The sequence below is a fragment of the Wyeomyia smithii genome, chromosome 3 (assembly GCF_029784165.1).
Source record: "Wyeomyia smithii strain HCP4-BCI-WySm-NY-G18 chromosome 3, ASM2978416v1, whole genome shotgun sequence".
NCBI classification, from domain to species: Eukaryota; Metazoa; Arthropoda; class Insecta; order Diptera; family Culicidae; genus Wyeomyia; species Wyeomyia smithii.
This window is the reverse complement of record NC_073696.1, coordinates 141,629,473-141,653,908: the sequence shown is the minus strand read 5'-3', so window position 1 is coordinate 141,653,908 and position 24,436 is coordinate 141,629,473. Positions and strand designations below refer to the sequence as shown.

The window sequence follows — 24,436 nt, the reverse complement described above, 5'->3', positions numbered from 1 at the left end:
TTTCTTCGATCGTCGATATCTAGTGGGATTTAAAATAGTTCCATGGGAAATAGAAAATGTTATGGGAAGATGATCAGAATCAAAGTCAGCATGAGTTAATAAATCACTGCATGAATGACTTTGATTTGTTAGTACCAAATTAATTGTAGATGGATTCCTAATAGAAGAATAACATGTAGGATCATTTGGAAATAAAACTGAATAAAATCCAGCCGAGCAATCATTAAACAATATTTTTCCATTGGAATTGCTTTGAGCATTATTCCAAGATCGATGTTTCGCATTAAAATCACCGATGATTAAAAATTTGGACCTATTTCTTGTGAGTTTTTGCAAATCTCCGTTGAAATAATTTTTTCGTTCACCAGCGCATTGAAAAGGCAAATACACTGCGGCTATAAATAAAATGCCATTACTTGTTTCAATCTCAATTCCCAAACTCTCGATAACTTTGGTTTCAAGATGGGGTAAAACACGATGTTTTATTCGACGGTGGATAACTATTGCAACTCCACCACCGGCAACATCAATTCTATCAAACCTATGAACTATATAATTTAGGTTCTTTTTTATTTCATTATTTGGCTTTAAAAGCGTTTCAGTCACAACTGCAATTGAAAAAATCATCCTCTTTCGCTTTTAAAGAGCGAGCATTCCAATTTAGAAAATTTACAGCATTATTCAAAATCATTGCTGAATTTCAATTTCACAACAATATTAGTTGTAAATTTTATACCTTCTTGGACAGCCTCGTACTTCGAGTTACAGTTCAACAAAACGGACATTAGCTGCAGCATGGATTGTTGTAGGTATTCAATCTTCTCGGGAGTTGGACTACCTAAATCAATACTGGCTGACTTTTCAGCACCAAACACGAATAGTTTGTTACTGTTTGAATTTAAAATATTACCTGAAAGGACACTGGCATATGAACAGCCTGGTGTTGCCTGAAAAGAATTATTTTTCTGAAATTTGTTATCTGAATTTAAATTATTACCCAAGTAACACACAAAACATGTTAGAAAATAAGTAACAACGAAAGTAGTCATACAAATGTACTACAAGCGCAATTGAAAACTTGTGTTATTATATTGTGTTTGAAGTTGTTTTTCATCAGTAATACAACCGCATTTTGAAAACAAGCTCGTTTTTTCTGGTTTTGGAGATGTTTTTAATAACATGAGTGCAAGAATGACAATCACTATCACTTGGTCTTTTCGTAAGACGTTACACCATCTAATAACAACACTACGTACCTGTAAAATGCTTTTCCTTAGTACAATAGTCGTAGCATTCAACACCCAACTCAAAATTACTTGATCAAATTAATATTTAAATTATATGAACGATTTCTATATTTATTCGAAGCTGGTCGAAACGCGCCATCTAAAGATAAACACAACGCTTGCAGTGTAACCAATATCACTTCAGTTTTTTTGTTATTGTATATCTAACAACGTTTTCTAGTATATCTAACAACGTTTTCTAGTTTTGTTAGATTTTATATCCAGAATACTTAGAAACTATGCGAAAACAATTTCAATATTCAAGGGAAAGAAACAACTCTTTTTGAAAAGTTGATTATTATTTTTGTCATCATTTTATAATCAATTAAAACTGCCACTGATAAAAGCAATTGTCGATCTAGTTGCACTGCGCAGACACAACACATTTGCGCATGCGCTTGTTAACAGTTGTCATAGCAACAGATTCGCGCATTGCCGTATTTGTACTCGAGATGTATTTTGCCACTTAATTATATCAAGTTGGTTTGCTTTCATGCAGTTATCGGTACTTGTTCTACTAGCCTTCATGTTTTGCGCTTTTCTGGTGATATTGATGTCATGGAATAGGTAACGTCAACTATTCTATACCAACGTGTGTTACTTGGGTACCTACAGACACACCTGCTAATTAAAGGGCTGGTGATGCCTGAGCAGTATTGAAAGTCTTTTGATTACCCACATTGACAACAGGTTGTTTAGAATTCCTACGTTGTCTAGAAGCAATATTTTTTGACCTTACAGGACAATTAAAGAAATTAGATTTGTGATTTCCCCCACAATTTACACATTTGAAACTATTAGTGGTCTCTTTCACGGGGCAGATATCTTTCGTGTGACTAGTGTCACCACAAATCATACATTTTGCAGCCATATGTCAGTTTCGAGTTCCATGACCATAGGCTTGACAATTCCGACATTGCGTAAGATTATGGATTCCTCCATGTCTCTTGAAATTTTCCCATTTTATTCGCACGTTGCTTTTTCCAAACATTTTAAAATCATGTACTTTGGTACGATCAAAATGTACCAAGTTATTTTCCTGGTGTATTCCAGTTTGATTAATTTTGGCATTTGCCTTTCGTTTCATCAAAATTACTTGGTTGGGGGCAAAACCAAGTGATTCTGACAAACAATCTTTAATTTCCTCAATAGTTTGATCATTTGAAAGTCCTTTCAAAACTGCCTTAAACGGTCTCTCGTTTTTGGCATAAAAAAATCTGTACACGTTATTATCATTTTTCGGATGGCAGCACAATTTCTTGACGCTTGGTTTTATAAAGTGTTTAGACTGGCGTAGCCCTACTGTGCATATCCAGTTCTCTTGTACTGTCCTATGTTCCCAGATTTTCATTTATGCTTCCAAGGCGCTCGATGACACCCCACAGAACGGTTCTGGGCCAATGAAATCGGTACATGACCCCTGTCTATCTAACGTATCGGCTTTTTTATTGCCTTCCACTCCGCAGTGACCAGGAACCCAGTATAACCATACTTGGTTCCTTTCTACCAGTTGTTTCAATGAAAGGATGCACTCCCATACTAGCTTAGAGGGACATGTGAAGGCTTTTAGTGCTTTAAGTGCTGCTTGGCTATCAGAAAAAATGCATATGTTAGCATGCCTGTATTTCCTAGCCAAACAGACTTGTGCACATTCATAAATTACAAATATTTCGGCCTGGAACACTGTAGGCCAACGGCCCATTGGTATCGAAATACTTATCCCAGGACCATTTATACCTGCTCCGGTTGAATCATTCATTTTTGAGCCATCTGTGTAAAAGACGGCAGAGCCTTGTTGGATATTCGGGCCACCTTGTTCCCAAACTTCCCGTTCGGTCTCTATGATTTTGAAAGGTATTTCGAAATTTGCTTCTGTATTCATCCAGTCTTCGATACCTGGTATATGTTTGCTCAGCTGGAAATGTTTGAGGATTGCCAGCTGGCCTGTCTGATCTCCATCAGGTGCTTTTTTAAGGCGTGTTAGTCTCAATGCACTTTTTTCCGCCTCTAGTTGTACTACCTGGCGGAGTGGTAATAGATGCAGAATTGCATCTAAGACTTTCGACGGAGCACTTTTCATTACTCTTGTAATTTCATTACAAATTAGCCTTTGCAACTTGCCAAGCTTGTTCTGCGTTGACCTTTCTCTTGTTTTAGGCCACCACACTAGCGAGGCATACGTTATTCTTGGTCTTATTATTGCTAGCCCTAAATACCTCGTACAACCAATAAATCATACTTGGCCTGCCAATAGCTTTGCTACATGCCCAGACATACATGCCAATATGTGCATTCCAGCTGAGTTTCTGATCTGAAACTACTCCAAGATGTTTAGTCTCAGTGGAAAGCTGCAGTGTAGTCTCGCCCAGCTTCAGGCTCTTCAAGTTGTACCTTCTTTTCCGGGTGAAGGGAATAATGGTTGTTTTAGAGGGGTTAATGGTCAGCCCCTCTTGTCTACACCATTCCAAAGTATAGTTTAGAGCTAACTGCATTCTCTCCGATAATGTACTGTCGAATTTTCCCCACACAAGAATCACAACATCATGGTCTACACTACAACCAATGACCACAGCAAAGGCGATAGAACTCCACCTTGCGGGCATCCCTTACTTGTGTTCCTTGTAAGGGTAGTATTACCCAATACCGCAGTCATCTCACGACTATTCAGCATGGTATTGATCCATTTTGAGGTATATGTATCAAACCCATGGTGTCCCATTGCGTTCAACATTGAGTGATGGGATACATTATCAAAAGCTCCCTCTATGTCTAAGAACGCAGCGAGTGCGATTTCTTTTGTATCTATAGATTTCGCTATTTTTGTCGTCAGCATATGTATTGCATCCACTGTTGACATGTTGCTTCGATATGCAAACTGATACCTACTCAGCGGAGAGGTTTTTAGGTACGTTAATTTAACGTGATAGTCAATTAGTGTTTCCATAATTTTTAACATAATGGAGGCTAGACTAATTGGTCTAAAGGATTTTGGAAGTGTTTTGTCGCACTTCCCAGCCTTTGGTATGAAGATCACTCTCGTTTTTCTACAGTTGGTGGGTATATAATTAAGTGTCAGGCTTGCCCTAAATATCTCGGTTATGAATGGAATTAAAGCCCCTTCCACACCGTTGAAGCATTATTGGTAATAATCCATCCAACCCCGGGGACTTATAGGGCTCGAATGAGTTGATTGCCCATTCCACTTTCGATTCTGTGAAGATATCGCAGGCTATGTAATGCGCATTTGTGCTAGCGATAGTCGAACCAGCACATGGCGCATTTGAGTCCTGCGTTTCTTCTTCTAGAATGGATCGTGATCCTGGGAAATGTTTCTCCATCATAACGTTGAGTGTTTCAAGAGAATCGGCAGTAAAAGTACCGTCGTCCTTCTTTATTCTGCCCAAGCCATTCGTGTGATCTTTGGACAGGGCTTTGTGTACTCTTGCAGCTGTAGGGGTGCTTTCAATTTGTTCACACATCAATCTCCATCCCCTCCTGCGTGATTTCCTAATTTCTTTATTGTATTGCGTAAGGGACTCTCTATTAGCATCCCAATTTGAGGTTAACTTGGGTCTGTTGAACAACCTTATAGTTAACTTCCTCAGTTTTTCTAGATTTTTGTTCCACCAAGGCGCGTCTTTGTTAGATACTCGCGTCTTGGTTGGACAGCTTTGGTTATAAAGGGCTATGATTTTATTCGTAAATTTTTATGATGAATCCTCCAGTTCCTTTATTGTCTGGATTTGCCCTTCAAAGGTAGTTTCATCACGAACTATTTTTGAATAAAAAAGCTCCCAGTTGGTTTTTCTAGGATTTCTATAAACTTCCGTTACTAAGTCCCCTGCGTTATAGTCAAACGAAATTTGCTTGTGATCCGATAGAGAAATCTCATCAGATACATGCCAGTTGACGATTTTTTCCGATAGTTTAGCGCTCGATAAGGTTGGGTCGAGCACTTCTTGTCGAATTGCATTTACAAAAGTTGGATTATTACCTCGATTGCATAAATCAATATTATTAGATAGTAGATATTCGAAAAGGCACTCACCTCTTTTGTTTATGTCCGTGCTTCCCCATATTGTGTGATGGGCGTTTGCATCACACCCAACGATGAACTGCTTATTTTGCCTCTTGCAGTGTGCTATAAACTCCTGTACTTCCCTGGGAGGGGATTCTTCTAGTTTCCCTGGGAAGTAGGCGGAGGCCACCATTATTTCCGCTTTTCCCCGTGTCGGTGGCAGCTCCACTTGCACAGCAACTATATCCCGTCCGATGAATTCTCTAATTGGCGTAAAGTTGGTATTACTACTTACCAAAAGCGCTGCTCTTGATGCAGGCGCAGAATCATCATAAAGGAGCTTACCCTTATTTGTTGAAACTCTTTATTTTTGTTCACCCATGACTCTTGGACAATAGCCAAGTTGATTTTTTCTTTGGTGAACCTGCGACAAAGGATTCCGCTTGCCCCTTTTGCATGATGCAGGTTCACCTGGATGAACTCTTGTCGTCCATCTCTGTACCGAGATGATTTGCTCCCGGGAGCTTATTTCGCTCCCCCTGCGTACGGTGATTATTCAAGGGTACCTTTTAGTGCTTGTTTTGCTCTCCCTCAGGTGTGCTCCCTTGAACAGGCTGTTTACACCGGTTTTTGCTATCACTCGGTAGTGAAGCCAGAACTTTTTCGGCGATTACAGCATTTTTCGTGGATTCAGAATTGGTGCTTTTGAAATTCCGACCAGCCCTGATTTTGCGCGGGTATATAATTCCGAATTTGTAATTTAGTTTGTAGTTCCAATCAGCGATTTTTTTCGCTGACCCTTCGTCTACTGACAGGATAAGCTGCACATGATTCTTGATGGGCTTGCGCTTTAACACCCTCCAAGAATCAGTGGCAATGTCGTTATGGCCTTCAACCAGAGCCAATATGGTTTCATTGCCGTTTTTCTCACTTTTGAGAAAGAAGACAGCTAAAATTTCTGGTCTCGGGATAGATTCACTATCAACAACCATCAGATCAGATCAGCTGTTTCCCATGGCTTGATATTCGGAACAATTCCTTTCAGCCAGTCTGCAGTTTCCTGGTTCTGGCACTCTATTGCCATAAACCCGGACCTAAACCTGCAGTTGGTGAATTTGGGCTTGAATTGTTCCTTTCTCTTATCAACGACTATAGCCAGGATGGACTCTTCTACTAGTTCCATCATGGTAGTCGAGAGTCGAGACATCGGATAGTCCTTAGGCATCAGTCCAACCTTGAACTGGCTAAGGACTTCAGTGTAGGTAGGAGGCGCTTTAGGTTTACCGACCGGGCTATTTGCAATCCCAGTGGCATAACCTCTGATCACCTCCATCCGCCTATTCCCTGACTCTTTCCGAGTAGCAGTAGGAGTCTGGCATTCCTTCTTATTTTTTAGAAGAGGATTGCTTACACTGCAATTAGAGGAGTCAATCTGTCTCGGTCTTTTGACTGTCTGATTTTGGCTCGTTTTCGAAGGGATAATTGCGAGGAGACGGGCCTCATCTCTATCGTGCCCATCTTCAAGCAACTTCTTGAACCGCTTCCTTTCCGAGCCACACAGTCTCCTGGGAAATTTCTTGCCATGAAGAGCCCCTTGGACTTGCGCCGACTCTTCATGGCTTTCCATCGCTGTGTTCTCCACAGCAGTATATACACCATCGGAAAAGGTTTCCGAATCAACGACGTTGACCTCCGGTGAGTTCAATATCGAAGACGAGCATGATGCAACGTCTTCTAGCGAACGGCTTTGGAGTTGGTTAACTTCGTTTCCGATCTCCATATTTTCAGTCATTCTGGTAGCACTGGAATAGACAGAAACCAAAAATATTTAAAATGGCACACATTAAATTCATTGCGACATATCGAACTTTAGTTATCTGTGAAACAATTAAAAATTATGGATTAAATATCACAACCTAATATCGATTTACAGATGTCGATCATTGGTATCGCCTAATATGTGTATGCCCAATATGATCGGAGTTTGTATGTGAGATTCCGTTGGCAGGTAGGGGAAACGAGCATTTATATTCGTAAGCCATTAAAAACAATGCCCAGTGCAGACATATAGCCAAGCATAATTTTAATATTATTATCACATGCAACTCACATTATTCCACATACCTTTAATAATGTAACCTGCACACGATGAGCTTAGATGCTCAGACCTGTGGCGATTTTACAACCACGTAATGTTTCACTTTTTCTATACCACTTGCCAACGTCACTCACACACAAACACCGCCCGTAAGCTATCAGCCGCTAACTTGTTCTTTGTTTGGGAAAGGGCGTCGCTTATTCGAGGCAAGACACAACACTAATCACTCAAATTTCTTTTTATCCGTATACCGTGACACTTTGTTTCCCTTTAATTATCACTCGCGAGAAATTTTCAATCGCCAATAGAAAGCGACAGGAAAAAATTCGCCGTGTGGAAGGCACGATGCGTCTACAGGGAAGGCAATTGGGGAACATACATGAATGACGTAGCTTTTTGCCTTTTTCCTAGAAAGGTATGGCAATCACTTGCAAAACCGAAAATATGCCGAATGGCATATATTACTCGACTCAGCTCGAAGAGCTGAGCCTTTTCTGTATGTGTGTGTATGTGTGTGTGTGTGTGTATGTGCAGATTTTTATTCTCACTTACTTTTTTCAGAGATGGCTGGACCGATTTTCATGAAATTAATTGCAAATGAAAGATCTTGTTGTCCCATAAGACCCGATTCAATTTTATTGTAATCAGATTTTTAGTTTAGAGGTTATGTATCAAATTGTAAAACTAATGAAACATCATTATCTCGAAAACTGCACAACCGATTAGAAAAAAAATGGATTCATATGAACGGGCTACCTGAAATACCCTAAACTTTTGAATTTTATAAAGATTGAACTTGTGGTTCAGAAGTTTTAGAAAGAAGCGTGTTATGGAGACTATTCAATCTCACTCATGTTTCTCAGAGAAGGCTAAACTGATTTTCATAAAATCAGTGTCAAATGGAAGGACTAATTGCCCCATAAGACACTATTGATTTGTTTTGCAATCGGACTGTTACTTTGCTTGTTATGTTTAAGAATGTGAAATCCAGCTATGAAAAGGAACATATTCCGAAGGCTACTTGAACTCACTCACTTTTCTCAGAAATGGCTGACCCGATTTCCACAAAATTAGTGTCAAATCATAAGTCTAGCTGCTTCATAACACCCTATTGAATTTTACTGTAATCGGACTGTAACTTCGTATGTGATGAACCGAAACGTGAAAATCACGAAACTTCATTATCTCAGAAACTACACAACCGATTTGATCAATATTATTATCAGATAAGCGGGCTAACTAAGGGTTAACTGATGAATTATGATGGAACTCGTGGTTTTAAAGTTTGGCTGCCCTATACGTCCCCATTTCATTTGATTATAATCGGTATTAAGCAACCGTTATGTATTAAATTGTTAATAAAACAACAAAAGTCTATTATCTCAAAGATTACATGACTTATTTGAACATAGCGAGTGTCATACGAAGGAGTCATCTCTCAAACTTACAAAAAACAAACTTCATAACATATTGATATATGGCTCAAAAGTTCTGGGAAGAAACGAAATTCAAAGACTATTTAAAACTATACCTGCTTTGATCGATATATGTGGCCTCAACATAATTTAAATGTGGTATCGTACTTTTTGAACTTTCCGAATTCATTGATTCCCTACGATGTAAAAGTCTGCAAATGCACGACGAATCGGCCATAGGATATGATCAAAGTCAAATAACAAATCGTTTGAAATGATTGGTTTCATCAAAATGACAACATCCTCTACTTTTGGCTCCTGTACATCGCCTGAATATTGAAAACATTCATATTGGGTGGTATTCGGTCATTTTCAGCAGACTTTCTGGCATCAATCTGACACCGGAAATACCCATATTGGGAGGTATTTAGTTATTTTGGTTGTTTTCCAGAAACTAAAAGTGGTCGTCTTTAAATTAAAAATGATGTCCCGGGCCAACGTTTGGTTTCTATGCGTCATCTCGATTACGGAAATATCCATATTGAGTATTATTCGGTCATTTTCGACTGTTTCCTACAAGTTGCCATTTAGTAATTCAAAATGGTGCCTGAGGTTAAGCTCATTGCATCATTCTGTTTCCAGTGATACTCATATTGGATGGTATTTGGTTATTTCAGGCTGTTTTTTACAAACCGGAAGTCGCCATCTTGGATTTCAAAATGGTATTTAAGATGATTTCCGGCCTCTGAGCGTCATTCTGGTTGAAAAATACTCATATTGAGTGGTATTAGGTTATTTCCAGCTGTTTTTCAGAAACCGAAAGTTGAAATCTTAGAAGTCAAAATGGTATCTGTGGTCGATTTTAGCTCCTGTGCATCATTCTAGATCCGAATTATTATACTGGGTGGAAATCGGCCATCTTTGGTAGTTTTCCAGAAACCGGAAGTTGCCATCTTACAATCCAAAATGTTGCCTGAGGTCGATTATGGAACATATTTGTTACCACTAAAAACATTCACCTGCCAAATATGGTTCCATTTAGTTGATTAGTTCGCGAGATTTGCAGAAATTTGTGTAGGAACATGTGTTTACAGAAGAGAGAGGGGCGTCGAACCATTATGGACATATTTGTTACCTCTAAAAACATTCACATACCAAATTTGATTGTATTTTCTTGATTGGTTCTTGAGCTGTGCGAAATTTGTGTTTCATTTGTATGGGACCCCTCTAAAAACATCTAAAAACATTCACCTGCCAAATTTGGTTTCATTTAGTTGGTTAACTTTCGAGATGTGCAGAAATATGTGTTTCATTTGTATGGAACTTCTCCTTTCCAGAAAAGGGAGGGGCGTCCAACTATTATGGACATATTTGTTACCCCTGAAAACTTCTGAAAAATTCGGTTAGTTCTCGAGATGGGCAGAAATTTGTGTTTCATTTGTATGACACCCCTTCCTTCTAAAAGAAGGAGGGGTTTCAAAACATAATGGACATATTTGTTACCACTAAAAACATTTACCTGCAAGTTTGGTTCCATTTAGTTGATTAGTTATCGAGATGTGCAGAAATTTGTGTTTATTTGTATGGAACCCCACCCTTCCAGAAAAGGGAGGGACGTCCAACTATTATGGACAAATTTGTTACCCCTTAAAATATCCACATGCCAAATTCGGTTTAATTTGCTTGGTTTGTTCTTGAGTTGTGCAGAAATTTATGTTTCATTCATATGGGACCCCTCCCTTCCAGAAGAGGGTGGGGTCTCATAATATCATAGGAACCTTTATCGGCACCCAAAACCCCTACATACAAATTTTCACGTCGATCGATTCGGTAGTTTTCGAGCCTATATGGATCAGACAGACAATCCGGACTGCATTTTTATATGTATAGATTACAACATCAATATTTTAGAACCGGAAGAGTGAAGATAAATTTATTTGATTGAAGCGTTCATTTAAATCTATTTTTACAAATAAAAGTTTGAATGAGAAAGGCTGAGTCTGACCGCTAGGTGGATTAATTTAGGTTTTTTTGGTTTTTTTGACATTCCCTTCCCCATCGTAGCATTTTGTCACAAAGGTAGAATCCCCTCTAGATGATAACGTATCTTTATAACAACACCCTCTCACCCCCCATGGAAAATTTTTTTTTTCAAATTTTTCTTATCAAAAACATTCGTTGTATCATAAATGGACAAGAAAAGACAAGAAAGTATTAAAATGACTTTTAACAGACAAAACAGTATAAAAAGGACTATTAGATCAAATCTATTTTTTTTTCTTAGTCCCATATTTGCTACGTACACGCAAAAGTTCAAGCTTACATCATCCGATGTGTCCTCTCAAAACGCACATTAAATGCTCTGGCTTTTTCACAAAAAATGTATTAAAAGGATAACGCAACAGTTGCGTAATGAATACATTTACAGAGATTGAAATCAGAATAAGTATAATACACACAAAATCGTACACTCTGAAAAAAATGCACGTAAAATTTACCGGGAAAAGTGACTGATTCTCATCCACCTTCTTTTCACGTAACTTTTGCCGATTTCTCGAAAGCCGACCATGTGTCAGTGTGTTAGTGTCAATCAACCAGGTGTTGGTCAGGTAATTGTTACTTGATTTTCACGTACCTTTTTACGTGTTTTTTAGGTGAAACCATAAATAAAACGCATAAACCCCACATGATTTTCACGTACTTTTTACGTGTTATTCAGATGGAATCCACGTGATCTTTAAGTAAATAAAATACATGGCGCATATGACAAATAAAATTTATTTTAAATTTTCAACAAATAGTTACATTTTCCGAATCGACATTTCCAACAGGAGAGAAACAGGATTGGCCGCTACGATTGTCAACCGTTCATCCGCAGCTGGTGCCGGAGATGTTTTGCTCGAAACTTCCTGTTGATGGTTCCAATCGTTCCGGAAAGAATTCACCAACTGAAAATTCAAAAGATTTATATGTTTCTTTTGATAATATGAATATTATTCTGGCTACTTACATTGCGTGTTTTCCAATATTGAATTAGCTGGAGCAGCTCAGGATTCCTTTGTCCGCCATATTGACTTTTTTGCATACTAAAAATTCACGTAAACATCGTTGTCGGAAACGTCAAACTACAGCCGCACTAACACTAACAAAGTTAAAAAAAACACAAATACCAACGCGCTGTAACCATATACCGATTATACGTGAATCGTACGTGAAAAGTTACTAACGTCACGTAAAATGGCAGATTTTCTTAAGGTCAGTCACTTACGTGATTTTTCAGGTGGATTTTACGTGCGTATTTTTCAGAGTGTAGTGTTTCGGTAGACTTCGGTTTTGGGGTGCTCAAAAAACCGCTAGTTACTTTCGTGAGTCGGTACGTATCGAAAGCTCGTGCATCCCTAATCACCGTCAGCAACCGAAACAGCCAACAGCAAGCCTCGTTGCAACAGAGTTTACTGACGCTGGTGCCAGTAACGTGGAACCGAATGCATATGAATAAAACCAGAATCGTCGTTAAATGCAAAATGTTTGGAACAAATCCAATGTCTTTTTAATTGTTATTGATTCGATGACGCTTTTGACATGATAGTGAATCGGATTCATGATAGTGAATCGATCAGTTCATGCAGTAAAGTCTTTTTTTACACGGTTTTGACGTAGAGCTACGTTTTACTTTAGCATACAACACAGGGATGCAAACTGAAAAACTGGGACGAAATATGTCCCTTTTCAAATGCTTATTGGTCGGTTGGTTTTCAACCGATTTTCTTCATTCTTGCAGCAATCGATTAAAAAATTATACACGCGTCTGCCCAAATGCAGAAAAATGTTGTTTGAATCTGCGAACTATTGCACTATTGAAAATTGTCAAGCCTTGTTGAAATTAAAATATAGTCCTCTGATTGGTCGCTTGCTGGCTTTCCCTAAAAAGGTCGATATACCTAGTTAGCCGTAGCGTAGTGGTTTGCGCCAGTATCAGCTAGTTTGCCGAATTTGCTTTCGGCTTGAAAAAATCATTTGCCGGTTGGTCACATATTATAGCAGCAGCGCGGTAGCAACAAACGTTTCGGATTGCCGGTTGAGGGCTTAGGCCTTCTTCCCCACGATGAAGCTTGGTCTTATTTTGGCAAACAACAGCATGCTGTGCTATCCCGCTAACCTAGCAATCAAAATTTACTACGTGTGAAAGCAGCTTTTACAGTGCGTTGTATGAGTGCCTTAATCCCCCACTGTGGGCAGCACAAAGGTTGCGTTCAGCATATCCGATTTTGAACAGCACACTACATTTATCAAGGTAAATTAACAAGTAATTGAAGATTAATGATTTTTTTAAAAGGTCACATTCTTTTAGTGAACGGTGCGACGGACAGACTGTCCATAGGATTATAGCGGCAGTGGATTGCAGCATCGGATTAGGCCGATCCCATGGTTCACGCGAGTGGCGTCGGCTTGCCGTCCCCCTGGCGGTGGCAGCGGCGGTGGAAACCGTTGGTAGCAACGGCGGTGGCAACGGCATTGGCAGTGGGCAGCTGCAATTCCTCGTTTAGTTCGATTACCCTTCGATCTGCGTTGGACCCCACCAGTGGTAATCCAATTCAGATATCGTTGGGTGAATACAGCCAGAAATTGAACGAGACCAGCACCTCCAAGTGGTCTAGGAAGCTAACGCCATCCAGCGCGTTTGTATATATAGCGTATGTGCATATCTATAGCGTGTGCGGAAAGCTTAAAGCGCTATGCACACTGCCACTGCCACTCCCGGAGAGAACACGGACCCGGCCCGGAAGCAGTTTGAGAAGCACTTTAGCGTGTTTTGATAGCTGTAGCATGTGGGATATTTGATTTGTGAGATGTGTGTGTATGATATGTGTGTTTGTATTATATTCGTGTGTGTATGATATGGGTGTGTATGATATGGTATGATGTGTGTGTGTCTGTATGATATGGTATGTGTGTGTGTGTCTGTATGATAAGGTATGTGAGTGTGTCTGTATGATATGGTATGATGTGTGTGTATGATATGTGTGTGTATGTGTGTATGGTATGATGTGTGTGACATGGTGTGTGACATGTGTGTGTTTGTGTATGATATGGTATGATGTGTGTGTATGATATGGTATGATATGGTATGATGTGTGTGTGTGTCTGTATGATATGGTATGATGTGTGTGTGTCTGTATGATATGGTGTGATGTGTGTCTGTGTCTGTATGATATGGTATGATTTGTGCGTGTGTGCTGTGTATGGCTTTTAACTCGGCACGTTCTGCTAACTGCTGAATCCGGTTCACGAAATTCACAACTCTTCATTAGTAGACATTATAACTCATTACCCATGTAAAAATATTGGTTTTATTAAAGTTTTATAGCGCAGTCAAAAAAGCGCTATAAAACTTTAATAAAACCAGTTGTGTTACCAGGGTAATAAAACACTCAATGCATTTTTAATAGTGTACGTAGTTCTACGTCATTTATGCGGTCGTGTCTTGGATACAACCTCCTACTATTTTACACGGTTTTATTTCACACGGTTCTTTTTTACGACGGTTTTCCAAGTAACGCGATTTTTAACGTCGTTTTCTCAAATAACGCGGTTTTATTTTACACGTTTTTTTTGCACGATTTTTCGTCTTCGCGTAAAATTTTTACAGTGAGTAACAGTAACGGTAACAGACTTTAGTAGGCTGTTTTTACACAGTTTTATTTTTACACGGTTCTTTTTTACGACGTTTTCCCAAATAACGCAGTTTTTTTACGACGTTTTTCCAAATAACGCGGTTTTTTACACGTTTTTTTTTTTGCACGGTATTTAGAATCGTGTATGAAAGAACTTGACTGTATTTGCGTTAACCTAGTCAGCACCAAAATCATCAGTATTGATTACTGCTTGCATTGCTTTAAGGATAGCAGCATTCTGGAAAATATTACCAATACCAGTACGAATCATCATGGCAATAATACTAGCACCGGTTAATATTTCAAAAGTGTTTTGATTTTGAGCCGTCCAATACATTGAACATTCGTTGTATTGATTCCGAAACAGTACAGAAATTGCTCTAGAAAAACGCAATATTGATATGGTTACGCACAGTCCAACATTTGCGTGTAGCTTGGCTTGACCCCTCACTCTCCCCTCGTCAATTTTCGTCACAAAACTGCAAACCCCCCCTCACCAACCAAATGCTACGTCGTTTATTAATGTTCCCTTAAGTGCGCAGTAGGAGGTGGAGGCGATTGCCTTCTTTTCTAGAAGACGAAATCGGAAGGCTGTGGTTAGAAGGCGTTCCAAAGGCAGGTACGATTACGCCTTCTAATTTGCGTAGAGTAGTGTCTTCAGGCTCAATAGAACAAAAACTATCTTATCAGGTGATCTTGTGGGTCACCTGACTATACTAAACTTTTTTAAAAGAGAGCCAGTGATGAGTATGAAAAGGAGACTAGATGGCACCTCAGGACAATCATGATATTCCCTACAAGCTATGTGAAACGTCGCGTACAGACTGGGAAGTCGGAGTTCTTGATGTCCGTTCCGGTTCAACGATATGTTTCACAGCTGTCTCAAAACTAGGAACAAAAACTAGTGCAGGAATCTTTGGCCCTGGAAATAATGTTTCAGTGGCAATGGGACACTGGCCAACAGTGTTTCAAGCAGAGATTTTTGTGATTCTTGAATGTGCGAATGTGTCTCTGACAAGAAAAAACAAACATACAAATATTTGTATTTTCTCTGACAGCAAAGATGACTAGTACAAGATACCTGACTCTTGCGATATACAGCGGACAAGATTGATTGCTAAATTAGAGGTTATGTATCAAAATGTAAAAATCATGAAACATCATTATCTCAATAACTACACAACCGATTTCAACAAAATTTATTTCATATGAATGGGCTACCTGGAATACCCTGAACTTTTTAATTTAATAAAGATTGAACTTGTGGTTCAAAAGCTATGAAAAGAAATGTGTTCTGAAGACTGTTTAATCTCACTCATGTTTCTCAGAGATGGCTGGACCAATTTTCAAAAAATCAGTGTCAAATGGAAGGTCTAGTTGCTCCATAGGACCCTATTGATTTGTTTTGCAATCGGACTGTTACTTTGCTTGTTATGTTTAAAAATGTGAAATCCAGCGGTGAAAAGGAACATATTCCGACAACTACTTGGACTCACTAACTTTTCTCGGAGATGGCTGACTTGATTTCAACAAGATTAGTGTCAATTAATAAACCTAGCTGCCTCATAACACCCTAATAAATGTTAATTTAATCGAACTGTAGCTTCGTCTGTAATGTACCAAAATGTGAAAATCACGAAACTTCATTATTTCAGAAACTACACAACCGATTTGATCAATAATATTATCATATGAGCGGGCTAGCTAAGGGTTAACTGATGAATTATGATTGAACTCGTGGTTTTAAAGTTTGGCTGCCCTATACGTTTCCATTTCATTTGATTATAATCGGAATTAAGCAACCGTTATGTATTAAATTGTTAATAAAACAACGAAAGTCTATTATTTCAAACATTACATGACTTATTCGAACATAACTAGTGTCATACGAACGAATCATCTCTCGAACTTACAAATAACAAACTTCATAACAATATATCAAATTGTTATACATACATCGATCAAAGCAGGTATAGTTTAAATAGTCTTTGAATTTCTTTTCTTTCCATAACTTTTGTGGCTCAAAAGTTATGGAAAGAAAAGAAATTCAAAGACTATTTAAAACTATACCTGCTTTGATCGATATATGTGGCCTCAACATAATTTAAATGTGGTATCGCACTATTTGAACTTTCCGAATTCATTGATTCCCTACGATGTAAAAGTCTGCAAATGCACAACGAATCGGCCATAGGATATGATCAAAGTCAAATAACAAATCGTTTGAATTGATTGGCTTCATCGAAATGACAACATCCTCTACTTTTGGCTCCTGTACATCGCCTGAATATTGAAAACATTCATATTGGGTGGTATTCGGTCATTTTCAGCAGACTTTCTGGCATCAATCTGACACCGGAAATACCCATATTGGGAGGTATTCAGTTATTTTGGTTGTTTTCCAGGAACTAGAAGTGGTCGTCTTCAAATCCAAAATGGTGTCCATGGTCAATGTTTGGTTTCTATGCATCATCTCGATTACGGAAATATCCATATTGAGTATTATTCGGTCATTTTCGACTTTCCTAGAAGTTGTCATTTAGCAATTCAAAATGGTGCCTGAGGTCAATGGTTAGCTCATTGCATCATTCTGGTCTCAGAGATACTCATATTTGATGGTATTTGGTTATTTTAGGCTGTTTTTTACAAACCGGAAGTCGCAATCTTGGATTTCAAAATGCTATTCAAGATAATGTCTGGCCTCTGAGCGACATTCTGGTTGAATGTTTTTAGAGGTAACATATATTTCCATAATGGTTCGACGCCCTCTTCTGGAAGCACATGTTCCTGGGAAACAGCCGAAAATGATCGAATAACACCCAATACCGGAAGTCGCCATCTCAGAATTCAATATGGTATCTGGGGTTGATTTTAGCTCCTGTGTATCATTCTTATCCCGATATTGTTATATCGGGTGGAAATCGGCCATTTTCGGCTGTTTTCCAGAAACCGGAAGTTGCCATCTTACAATCCAAAATGTTGCCTGAGGTCGATTATAGAACATATTTGTTACCTCTAAAAACATTCACCTGCCAAATTTGGTTCCATTAAGTTGCTTAGCTCTCGAGATGTGCAGAAATTTGTGTCTCATTTGTATGGAACCCCTCCCTTCCAGAAAAGGAAGGGGAGTGGAACCATTATGGACATATTTGTTACCCCTAAAAACATTGACATGCTAAATTTGGTTCTCTGTACTCGGTTAGTTTTCGAGATGTGCAGAAATTTGTGTTTCATTTGTTTGGCACTCCTCCCTTCCAAAAGAAGGAGGGGTGTCAAAACAGTATGGACATATTTTTTATCAATAAAAACATTTACCTGCCAAATTTGGTTCCATTTAGTTGATTAGGTATCGAGATGTGCAGAAATTTGTGTTTCATTTGTATGGAACCCCTCCTTTCCAGAAAAGGGAGGGGCGTCCAACTATTATGAACATATTTGTTACCTCTTAAAACATCCACATGCCAGATTCGGTTTAATTTGCTTGGCTTGTTCTTGAGTTGTGCAGAAACTTATGTTTCATTTGTATGGGATCCCTCCCTTCCAGAAGAGGAAGGAGTCTCAAACTATCATAGGAACCTTTATCAGAACCAAAAACCTCTACATACAAATTTTCACGTCGTTCGGTTTGGTAGTTTTCGAGCCTATATGGATCAGACAGACAGACAGACAGACAGACCGGACTGCATTTTTATATGTATAGATTGCAACATCAATATTTTAGAACGTAAAGAGTGAATATACATTTATTATCATATCTCTTTACAAATAAAAGTATGAATGAGAAAGGCTGGGTCTTGCTTGATGAATTTAAGCTCAATAATTTGGGAGTAACCGGAACTCAACGGAGTCCGGTCCGCATTTGGCCTATGACGACTTAGATACTTGATCTAACCACCCGAGTGATTAGAGACATAGTACGGTTTTTAGTACTGAGAATCAAAATACCTTTCTGTGGGAGGTTTAAATTGGTAAAAGAAAACAAATAATTTTAAAAATATGATTGAACATAATCGCGCGTTTTTGGCACATGTGTGCCAAAATCGAACCGTGTCAAAAGTAAAACGTGCTCAAATCAAATATAGCCAATAGTCTCATAATGAAATATAGAACTTTCGTAGTCCTACGTCAACTTTGCGGTCGTGTCCTGGATACCACCTTGCTACTTTTTATAATTTTAATATTTTTGTATAATTACTTATACCTCTAATAGTGTTGAAAAGTTATCATTCATGACTGGCCACTAGAGTGGGTCAAGGTAATCGATTACCTAAAACCAAGATTTTCAGTTCCAGTTGGGGCTCCAAATTCTAAACTTATCGGAAGTCGATTGCTTTTGTGTCTACTTGGCGCATTGCATTTCAAATAAGTATGAAATTGTGGGGAAACCTCCTGTTAGCGCTTACCCTACGTTGTGTTGATTTTTTAATTTGCGGTACACTCGCACCTTTACGCGTCACCATCAGGGCAATTACGGCCCAAAGCACTTACGGTCGAATGCTGCGTGCGGACAGGTGGAGCGGAAGGATTTCGTTCGAACACTTAGAATAGAAAAACCGGGCGTTTTAATTTTACAATATATTTAGCTTTAACTCAACGACGATAGCCACTGGCAGCGAGCCTAGCAGCTATGCGGCTCACGGCCGACTGGCGCAACGACCGACACAAATGTATCGTAGGTAACGAGAACGACTAACTGAAGGATAGTCACTAACAACTAATGACGAATAACGACTGACTGACCGCTAGCGCTGCTGCGGAGAGCGCTTTTATAGGCTGCCTGGTGGTGGGCAGCATTGTCCGGCGACAAACAAAGCCGCGAGTAAGCGCGCGCAAGTCGGCGTCGCTTGGGCCTCAGCCTATGTGGTGGTGTGGTTGGCGACTTACAGTCGTGCCCATCTAAGGCGGGAATTTTGGCGCGAACACCTCCTTTTTGCATTTTCCTTCCTAAAGAGCTCAGTAATGCTTTATTAATGTGCAGTGCATGTAAAAGTATAGTGTTTTAGATGCTTAACAACTTTACCTAAGATATTAAAGGGCTGAGATTCTAAGGATCTTTTGGGGCTCCAAATTGTACCAATAAAACTTGGGTTTGACTCTGTGTTATCAAGTTTCGAAGACTCACTATATTGTTTATCATAACATGCTTACATAAGTTACAAACAGAACTTCCCTTCTAACTGTGAGCTAATACCGACATAGGTGTCGTAACCAGAGTGACGGGATCCCAATTAGTTCTAGTGTCGGGATCAGACCGATAAGCGTTAAGCGAAAAAAACCATTATTTAAAATGTCAGTGTTGCGTGGCATGATACTGTGTTAAGGGGTTATATCTACCAAATGCTCAAAAAAGCAAGGCTTTTTTCATGATTTTTTGTTACAGGACATTTGAGATGTAAGGTATATAAATAATATATCATTGGATTGAGCAGCTCTCGCAGAATAGAAAAAATACTTTCATTGCTATTTTTGTTACAAAATGGCGGCTGTGCAGCGATTGCCGTGAACCGCTTTTTTTTTTAAGTTGTTCCGCGGCGAGCAGTAGAAGTCGTGCCCAACTCCACCTATAACCAAAACAAAAATTTTTGTCATCCTCTACATAAGTGTCGCTAGTGAAGTACACATGATTATATTTTTAGAATTTTTCTTCGCAAATGGCAACGGTTTGAAAAAAAAAAGTTCTGTTTCGACAAAAAAAAATCGACTTTGATTGTTTATAACTTTAGTTGTTGTTAATCAATCGCTTAAATCGTGTGTACTTCACTAGATAATCTAATGAAGAAGCTACAGTTAAAATTTCAATCAGATGTAAACTTTTTCAGTTCTACTGCTAGCCGATTTTGAAAACATGGTTTTGAGAAAAACGCGTTTAAAGTTTCTAAATGCTATAAACCTTAAGAATCGCAATAGCAAAGCCCCTAATAATTTTTTTACCTTCAGTCAGCTATCCCTGCGCGTCCTCCGTAAAATTGTCCTTCCTGGGTTTTATTTTCCACTTCTTCCTTTTTGTCATCTGATGTATGGCTGCGCCTAGCCTCTTTCGAGGTGTCGGACATGCGATGCTTAGCGACTTCGACACAGTTGGCACCCGATCCCACGCAAAACTCAAACTTGTCACTCATATTTAAGTACTTTTGAATATAACTCACAGTTAAAAAGTATAGAAAAACTCAAACAAAGAATGTTTACAACGAGAACGGCTAATCGACTAAACAAAGGGAAATTGTGAGTAAACACGTTCTGTAGAGACGCTATAACGGTCGAAATTTGATGCAGAGATCTCTATACTTCAAATTTGAAACACGATAACGATCGTAGGTAACTTCTGCTAGTTTACAAAGCCTCGAAATGAAAAGAAAAACGAGCATCGCCAAATTAAACGAAAAATGTGATTTTGGAGCATAAAAGTTGTTCGCTAAAAATTTATTTAAACGAACTTTGAGTTTAGATCTGTATTTGGGCGATGTAGATTTTGATTCTTGAGTAGTTTTAGCATGATTTAGGCCAAAAAAAATAAATGGCGAAAAAAAATTTTTTTGGTAGATATAACCCCTTAAACAAACTATTTAAAAATATATAATTTTAAGTTTACCCTTCAATTACTATAGGAGTATTTGGAATTACAAGTTAATGAACTCTTTTTGTTACAGGGCACTGCCTTCCAACAGGACTGATTGATGTGACTGACTGCTACTATGGATTTCCCATCGCTCTTAGTTACCCGCATTTTTTGGATGGTGATCAACATCTTTTAGAAAAAATCAATGGTTTACAACCAAATCAATCACTTCACCGAAGTTTCTTCATGATTAACCCGGTATGGAAATAAATTATAATCAATTACCATAATAACATTTTTATTACAACAATAACAATATTATACATTGCTTTAATTAGAATGTTTAAATAGCGAAAATCAATAACAGTCGGATATTTCAAATATAGGTATATACTTTTTATCCCAAAATTGCATACAGCTACAAAAGTTCCATATGAACATTTTCAACTTAAGCAACTAAACAACATTAAATTTGATTAGAATGATGCTTTGCCTTTTTCCTAGAAAGGCAAAACAATCACTGCAAAAACTAAAGGTATGAATTTGCTCTAAGTTGCCCCATATGTTCATTGTAATCGGATTTTTGGTTTAGAGGTTATGTATCAAAATGTAAAAATCACGAAACATCAATATCTCACACCGATCACAACCGATTTTGACAAAACAGATGTCAAATGAACGGACTATCTCCAGAACCCTTAACTTTTACATTTCATAATGATTAAACATATGGTTCAAAAGTTATATAAAGAAATGTTTTCCGGAGACTGTTTAAACTCACTCATTTTTCTCAGAGATGGCTGGACCGATATTCACAAAGTTAGTTTCGAACGAAAAGTCTAGTTGTCCCATAAGTTGCTGTTGAATTTCATTGTAATTGGTTGGTAGCTTTTTCCGTTATTTTTAAAAATGTGAAATCATGTTATAAAAGCAAAGTTTGTACCAAAGCCTGCTTAAACTCACTCACTTTTCTCAGAGCTGGTTTGACCGATTTTCACGAAATCAGTTGCAAATGAAAGGTCATAACACGCTATTAAATTTTATTGTAATCGGATTTTTAGTTTAGGCACCGTGTTTCAAAATGTGACTCACGAAACTTCATTATCTCAGAATCTACACAACCAACTTAAACAAAATTGGTGTCAAATGAACGGGCTGTCTTGAAAATCCTTAACTAAAGATTAAACATATGGTTCAAAATTTTTTAAAAGAAACGTGCTCCAGACACTTCGAAATTCACTCATTTTTCTTAGATTCAGCTGAATCATTTTTGCCTTTCTCCTAGAAAAGTATAGCAATCACTTGCAAAACAGAAAGTATAAAAGTACTCCAAAGGGCCGAAAGGCATATACCACTCGACTCAGCTCGACGAGCTGAGCATTTTCTGTATGTGTGCGGTTATGTATAAAAATATAAAAATCATGAAATATCATTATCTCGGAAACTACACAACAAAATTGGTTCAAATGAACGGGCTAACAAAAATACCTTTAACTTTTGAATTTTATAAAGATTGGACATGTAGTTTAAAAGCTATGAAAAGAAACGTGTTCTGAAGACTGTTTGAACTCACTCATGTTTCTCAGAGATGGCTGGACCGATTTTCATAAAATCAGTGTCAAATGAAATGTCTAGTTGCCCCATAAGACCCTATTGATTTTTTTTTCAATAGGATATTTACTTTGCCTGTTATGTTTAAAAATGTGAAATCCAGCTATGAAAAGAAACATATTCCGAAGACTACTTGAACTCACTCACTTTTCTCGGAGATTGCTGACCCGATTTCCACAAAACTAGTGTAAAATTAAAGGTTTAGCTGCCTCATGCCACCCTATTGAATTTTACTGTCATCGGGCTGTAACTTCGTCTGTAATGTATCGAAATGTGAAAATCACGAAACTTCATTATCTCAGAAACTACACAACCGATTTGAACAATATTGATATTGGATGAACAAGCTAGTTGAAGTTTAACTAATGCTTTTAGATTGAAAACGTGGTTTCGAAATTTGACTGCCCTATACGGTTCCATTTTATTTGATTATAAAAAGACTTAAGCAACCGTTGAGTATTAAATTGTAAAAACAATTAAAGTCTATTATCTCAAAGATTACATGACTGCTTTGAACATAACTAGTGTCTGACGAACGAGTTATCTCTCAAACTCACAAATAACAAACTTCATAACAATTTGATACGTGGTTCAAAAGTTATGAAAAGAAAATAAATTCAAAGACTACCTGCTTCGATCAATATATGTGGACTCGACATGATTTGAATATGGTATCGTACTATTTGAATGTTCCTGGTATTGATCGTGATCAAATTGTTCGATATTAAGAGTCATTTATTTTATTTCGCTATATCTTAAGCACTAACAGTACGTCAAATTTCATTGTTTATACTTCAATTATAACATTAAATTTTAGAACCCAAAGAGTGAATATTCCCTTTTTGGATTGAAGCGTTCATGTAAATCTAGTTTTACAAATCATTAGTGTGAATGAGAAAGGCTGGGTCTGACTGCTAGGTGGATTAATTTGGGTTGTTTTTCAAAATTATTGTCGTATTGAAGGACTAGTTATCCCACAAGCCCCTTTTGAATTTTATTGTAATTGGGCTATAACTTTGTTTGTTACGTATGAAAGAAGGAAATCACCTTTTGAAAAGAAACATATTCCAAATATATACTGCCTAGGCTCACTTTTTTTTTTTTTTCAGAATGGTTGGACCGATTTTCACAAAAAAATATGACTTTATATATAACAAAAATATTCTAGAACCCGAAGAGTGGATATACCTTCTTTGGATTGTATTTGACATTTTGAGGATGTTTTCCAGAAACCGGAAGTTGTAAAATTGAGTCTCAAAGTAAAGTATAGAGTTCACCCCGGCTTCCGAGCATTATCCCGGTTTTTGAAAAACATTGGGTAATATTTGTCCATGAATCGGACCTACTATCTAGAAATTAAAAGTGACATCTCAATTTGATTTCTGGCCTCTGGGTATAATGCTTCCGCAATACTCATAAAGAATGATATTTGGTCACTTTAAGCTGTTTTCCAGAAACTGAAAGTCGCCGTCTCACAGTGGTCGAAAAAGACTGAAATCAGGGCGAAATTAATAACTACTAAGGGTTGCCTCCTGTATGAACGATGTCTTCTCGAATGTTGATCCTGAAACTATTGGCTAACTTGCGCAAATGACTATGTAGTTCAAAATTTCACCGCTAGGGCGGCGCTGTCGCTAAGTTCTCGTGGAAGCAAAATAGAAGGATGATGTCTAAGGGAATAGTATTTTGAGAAACTCTTCCTTGGATATGAAATTAGTACGTGATGCATTTTTTGGGAAATTTAGCAATTAATCTTAAGAAATATGATTTACAGCTA

The 24,436-nt window shown here is 38.0% G+C and overlaps 1 protein-coding gene across 4 annotated transcripts in view; it reads left to right on the top strand.

Annotated features, from left to right (window-relative positions):
- LOC129727483 (scavenger receptor class B member 1-like) overlaps positions 1-24,436 on the top strand; it is a 431,317-nt gene that overhangs the window by 222,787 nt on the left and 184,094 nt on the right. For all 4 annotated transcript variants that reach the window (XR_008728539.1, XM_055685350.1, XM_055685349.1 and 1 more), the window contains exon 4: positions 21,140-21,306. Coding sequence is in view for 3 of the 4 variants with exons in the window: in XM_055685350.1 (XP_055541325.1) it covers positions 21,140-21,306 (167 nt within the window). In the remaining variant the exon portion in view is untranslated. The remainder of the gene's footprint in view (positions 1-21,139; positions 21,307-24,436) is intronic.